Source organism: Pteropus medius, unplaced genomic scaffold, assembly GCF_902729225.1.
Source record: "Pteropus medius unplaced genomic scaffold, Ma_sr-lr_union100, whole genome shotgun sequence".
Lineage (NCBI taxonomy): Eukaryota > Metazoa > Chordata > Mammalia > Chiroptera > Pteropodidae > Pteropus > Pteropus medius.
In genome coordinates this window covers 6,476,152-6,481,812 of record NW_024351731.1, presented here as the reverse complement: position 1 = coordinate 6,481,812, position 5,661 = coordinate 6,476,152, and the positions used below count along the sequence as shown (strand labels likewise).

The window sequence follows — 5,661 nt, the reverse complement described above, 5'->3', positions numbered from 1 at the left end:
GGTCCAGTGGGGGGCGGTGGCCCCATGGTCCCAGGCGGAGACGGGGCTGCACAGGCAGACAGGCTGGAGCCAAACCCCGCCCTGTGCCCCCTCGGCAGGCCTGGGACCGGAGCCCCGGTGGGGTTTGTGAGGCTGGGGAGCGCTCACACGCACAGCTGGTGCACAGTGAACCCGCGATCTCTGGGCCAGTGCCTGTCCAGAGAGCCATGCTGTCTTGGCAGTGACCAGGGCCACCGCGGACACACAGTAGTATGGGCTGTCCCAGGGCTCTGGGCCCTCGGTGACCCGGACGGTGGCAGCCAGGACCCAACACCACCTGCCCCCTGCGATGGACGTTGGCTGAGGCTCAGAGATGCTCGCCCAGGGTAGGGAGGGGGCAGAGCCCGGCCAGCGCCCCCTGCCCACCGCGGCCTGGGGCTCAGGGTCAGCCATCCCAGGAGACAGACGGCAGAGGAGCCTGTGTATCGCGAGACCCCAGGAGCAGAGCATGAGGACCCCTCGTCTAAGGGACAGGTGCAGCGGACGATGTGGGGGGGGGTGGCCCCAGGCTTGAGTCGCCGCCACCTTGTCATTTCCACCTGGGTGACAGGATGAGTCACTGACCTCCATGGAGCTTTGGCACAGGATCTGTGACATGAGAAGGTCCCTCTCTTAGGCCGGAGCCCAGGTCAGAGCCCTCAGGGGACACGGGTGAGGCCTGACCACTGTCCTCCCGTGTCCAGGCGTGGGCTGCAGGTGGCGTCCTGCCTGCAGCGACCCCCTTAGGTGCAGGGACTCGGCCCCAGCCCAGGGGAGGTCAGGAAGGGCGCATCCTCAGTCAGTCCTGGCGGAGAAAGGTGTCCTGCTGCAGCATGAGGCACCTCAGTGGGGCCAGGAGGAGCCCGCAAGCCGAGGGGCGGGCGCACTCAGCGAGGCGCCCCCGACTGTCCCCTGCTCAGAGTGAGCGTTTTGCTTCCGGGTCTCTTAGAATTGCAATCATAAATTGAATAATTAAGCTAAATCCACAGCAGAGAATTAAATATTAATTTCTAATAAGCCATTAGGAGTGTCACCCGGCTGGCGCTCCTCGGCCGGACCCCGGGCACTGGCTGGTCCTCAGCACCCTCCCTGCCAGAGCAGGGCGGACACGCGGCCTCGGCTGGGTGGGCTCCGGTCCCCGTGCCCGCGGGCCCACGCGCTGGCGCCAGGCCTGTCTCGGGGGCGGTGGGCGGGGGGCGCGTCTGGGCTTGCGGGTCCCTGGCAGCTGCTTTCCCAGGATCCAGGGACGGTGGCCAGCGCCCCTGGCAGAGTGGCAGGTGGACGAGACGATGACGCATCTGAGGGACTGGCAGTGAAGCGAGGGATGGGCGGCGTCCCCCTCAGGACCCCGGCGCGTGGGGCCCAGGCTTGCGCGGTGCGTGTGCACCCCCAGCCGTCGCTGGGGACCCTGAGCGGACCCGGTCACTCAGCGGGCCCTGATGCTGGACTGCCACAGCACTGGCCACCCGGAGCCACTGGACAGCGTCTTCGTGAGGGCTCACTGACCGTCCGCCGGCCGGCTTTATCCAGCGGGACGTCTGTGGTGTCCAGGCCAGCGTGTGGCACAGGCATGGTCGGGGACATGGTTGTCACACATGAACGTCTGCCCGTTTTAAAGAGCTGGGCACATCGGGGGTTAGTGGCTGCCAGGGACACGTGGCTGGGAACGCAGGGGCACCGGGGTCCACCAGGCTGCCTGACTCCGCGTTGGTGCCCGCAGGAGGGGAGCTGGGCAGACACATCGCTCCTGGCAGCCACGTGTCCTGGCTGAGGCTCCGTTCTGGGCCTGCAGGGCGGGAGGGTCTGCGTCGGAGGTGGCCACGGGAGGGGTCCTCTGAGGACGGACCGTGCGGGGCGGAAACAGAAACAGGGTGTAGAGGTGGGCCCCTGTTGGGGGAATGGTGCCCCCAGCAAGCGGAGAAGGTGTGCAGGGGCCACTGGCCAGTGGGAGGGCGGGGGCCCCCGGAAGCAGCCACGCCCCAGCCCCGTCACCCCGAGAGCCGAGCGCCGGTCTCCCAGGCACACGGCCCTCTGGTGGGTGGTCCCTACGGCCCTGCTCAGCTCCCCGGCCGGTTCGGGAAGAGCCTGGACTCCCCTTCCCCGGCTCCGGCCCTGGCCGCAGCCGCACCCACATCCGCTAGCGTCCGCCCGTCTGGATCCAGGGGACACTGGCCACGTGGGCTGGGGGCAGGAGAGGGGCCCCAGAGGCAGGCGGGCTCTCGAGTGCAGCCCTGGCTGGGGCGTGGGGGTTGTGCTCCAGCTTCCCACCGAGGCGCAGCATCACTGTCCCTTGGGCCTGCTCTGTCCCCTCGGGCTCGGTGACCCCTCCAGGCGTGCGGCCACAGTGGCTTCCCCAGCAGGTGAGGGAATGGTCGGACGAGAGGCATCTGGAGAGGTGCAGTCTCCTTGGGGGTCCTCGTGTTTGCCGCTGGCCCTGCAGCCCCGGCTGGGGCAGAGGGACCCGCGGGCAGCCAGGGAGACGGTACGTGGTGCTGGACGTTTTTAGAGCCTTCGGTTTTTTCTTTCAAAAGTACATTTATTGTTTGTGCAGAAATGACGCACGGTCACCGCAAACCAAGGTCCAGAGCACGGAAAGGCACAAAGACAGCAGTGGCCGCGCGATCCAGAGCCGCCCGCGTGCAGCCCCGGCCCTGGGACAATGAGGGGCCGTGTGACTGGGGGCTGCAGGAGGGGTGCCCGAAGGCGGGGTGTTCAGCTGAGCCCCCAGGCCTGCGGAGGCGTCCACAGGCCCGTGGGAGGCTGGGCGGGCTGGGCAGGGCCGGAGCACGGGGCAGGGGCGGGCGCGAGGGGCGGCAGCGAGGCCGGGTGGGGCTGGCCAGGCCCGGGGAGTCCACGCTGACCGCTGTGCCCAAGGCGGCCACTCCCCTCTCAGGACCTGCTTTCCCATCTGCGGAATGCAGACCTGTCGTCCGAGGTCCCCAAGATTCCCCAGGCAGGTCCCAGCCTGGCGAGCGAGAGGGGACGAGGCTGGGCTTGACTCACTGCCCGGCCCAGGTCCCGGGGAGCAGGACGGCGCTCTGACGGCCCTGCGTCCTGGACCCGCCGCGGGCTCCCACGTCACAGGAGCCGGGCCTGGAGCCAGCGCCGGCCCCTCGCGCCCTGCCGGCCCTGGGGTCCCCCTCCCACCGGTCACCCGAGCTTCCACTCCCCTGGCCGCAAGGTGATGGAGCCTACTGTCTTGCAGGTTGACGATGCTACCTGGCCTGCGTGGACCCAAGAGAGCTTGCACCTGCCTGCCCCCACCTGGGCTGACCGCCCGTCTGCACCGCGGCTGAGCCGCCCCAATAAACTGCCACCTCTTAGCCAGCCGCGCCGTGCGCCTGTCTCCATCTGTGGGCCAGAGAGGCATCTTCGGGCTCTAGGCCCCTGAGGTGGAGCCTGGGCTGTGGGGAGGGGGCAGTTGGGGATGGAGTTGGGGGGCAGGCCTGTGAGTGTGAGTGCTGGCAGGTGTTGGGTGTGAACCACCTGGGTTGGGGGGTGGGGGGCAGGACGCTGCCTGGGGCTGTCTCTCCCTGCTGGTGCTCCCAGCCCACCCACTGCAGCGGGCCTGTGTCCTGGACATGGAGCCTCGCCCTTCCTTCCAAGAGCCGAGTGTGGGCCCTGCCCCTCGGGGGACGCGGCCGGTGGTCGGAGCTGGTCGGAGGCCGCTCCGAGGCCCAGCTGCTCCTGACAGCGTGCTTCTCTGCCTCCAGGCACCCAGTGCACAGATGGGGTGAGGAGCAAGGGGTCCTGAGCAGGGGGAGCCTGCCCTGGGCTTCCCTAGGCTCCCCTCTCCTGCAAGAGTGACGGGACACCCCTAAACAGGTGGAGTTGGAGCCACTGTGATCAACCTGCCCTGTGGGTGCAGAGGACAGTGGCTGCCCCTGCCACAGGACATGGGTGCCTGGCAGGCAGGCCGAGGCCCCATGGACACAGTGCCGGGGTCGGCATTGCCCTTCCCGGGCCCCCACAGAGCTCGTACCTCACCGGGGTGGAGGCTGCACGCTGGACCCCTGGGGCTGGAGGCTTCAAGAATGAGCTCTCTGGGTGGCACATTCCAGAAGGGTCTGCAGGACACAGCTTCCTGCTCAGGTGGCAGGAGCAGACGGCCCCTCCCCTTCTCCAGCCCTCCCCATCCCTGCCTGCGCCCCTTCCCCGGGCCAGCCCCCTTCCCCCAACCTTCTGCTGAGGGGCATCTGAAAGGTTGGGGTCCATGCTGCTTTGTCCCAAAGTCCACTTCAGGGTTTCTAAGATTCTGCGAAGCTCTTGCTCAGGGCCCAAGAAGCCCACACCGCTGAGGCGTGGGCACCGGCAGTGGGGCCGGGGGGTGGGGGGCGGTGGGGGTGGAGTGGGCGGACCCCCGGGCAGAGCTGCAGCCGCCTCCTCAGCTCTGCTGGCTGCCCAGGCCCGGGCGGTGTCGGGGGGAGGTGTCGGGAGCAAGTCGGGTTCCGCGCCCCCCTGCTGCAGGTGTGAGGAGCTGGACAGGCGCCAGGGGCCAGGCTGAGGCCGCAGGCTCGGGACGGCCCCGGGGGAGGGCGCTGCAAAGGCCCGGCCTGGGTTTGGGGATGGAGGGGCCAGGAGACCACCGGTCACTGTCCCCAGCCTCGGTGGCGGCGGACGCCACGTTGGGATCCCGTACGTTGAGGTCCCTGGGCTGGGGCTGTGGTCCCCTTTCTACAGATGAGGACCCGGAGCCCCGAGAGAACGGGTTTGCCCACAGGCCGGTGCTCTGGGCAGGAGATGGCCGGGGCTCGGCCCCGCCTCCCTGTCAGCAGTGCCGGGGGGGGGCCGGCCAGCCCTCCCGCGGGGCGCACGGGGCTCCGGGCATCCCTGCCGGTCCCGTCAGCACGTCTAGGGTGGCTCTGGGAGAGCAGCTGTGCGGGGTGAGGAGTTCAGGCGGGCGGACCAGACTGAGGGCAGCTCGGGACCAGGAGCCAGGCTCCCGGGACAGCGCCGATGTCAGGCTGGACCCGGAGCGAGGTGTCGGAATGACCTTCAGCGCCTCTGCTGGGGTCGCAGGGCTGAGAGCGGGCCGTCCTCACGGCGCCCGCCCGGCCAGAGAGGCCCCAGAGCTCAGGGTGTCACTGTCACATACACACGATTTCAGTGACGCCTCCGCTCGACACAACTCAGGCCGACAAGCGACACAGCCACACGCAACAGAAGCGAACAGAAGGGCTGTTCTGTCTGAGGGGACGTGGCCTGGTGTCGCCCGTGCATGCTCGCTCTTCAAGGCAACGTCCTGCGGTTCAGGGCCTGAGCGGCAACGTGACCCCTTGCGATCCTGGGGTGGCGCACGGGGGCGCGGAGAAGGGGGTGCGGCTTGTCCCCGTCACGGTACGGTGACCGCGAAGCAAACGTCCCCGACGTGTGGATTTGCACAGAGCGGCACCGTGAGTGCAGTGACACAGGCCTGCGGGACAGTGCACGTGTTCCCAGCTGCGGTCACCCGAAGCCTTGTGCAGTCCCCCGGGGCCCGGGCTGGGCCCGGGGCGCGAGAGGGATGGACGACAGCACAGCCCTTCCCGAGACCCCGTCTTGAGGTCACACGGCATCCTCCTTGGTCTGTGACTGCTCCCCGCCCAGGTTCCAGGGTCCAGGGAGAGACTAGCCCTTGCTGGGGAAGGGGCGAGGTGACCCTCT

The 5,661-nt window shown here is 68.8% G+C and overlaps 1 protein-coding gene across 1 annotated transcript in view; it reads left to right on the top strand.

Moving 5' to 3' along the window:
* TSNARE1 (t-SNARE domain containing 1) overlaps nucleotides 1–3,348 on the top strand; it is a 77,307-nt gene extending 73,959 nt beyond the window's left edge. The window contains exon 5 of the mRNA XM_039845943.1: nucleotides 3,224–3,348. Coding sequence (XP_039701877.1) covers nucleotides 3,224–3,228 — 5 coding nt within the window. The 3' untranslated portion in view covers nucleotides 3,229–3,348. The remainder of the gene's footprint in view (nucleotides 1–3,223) is intronic.
* Nucleotides 3,349–5,661: the final 2,313 nt, after the last annotated feature.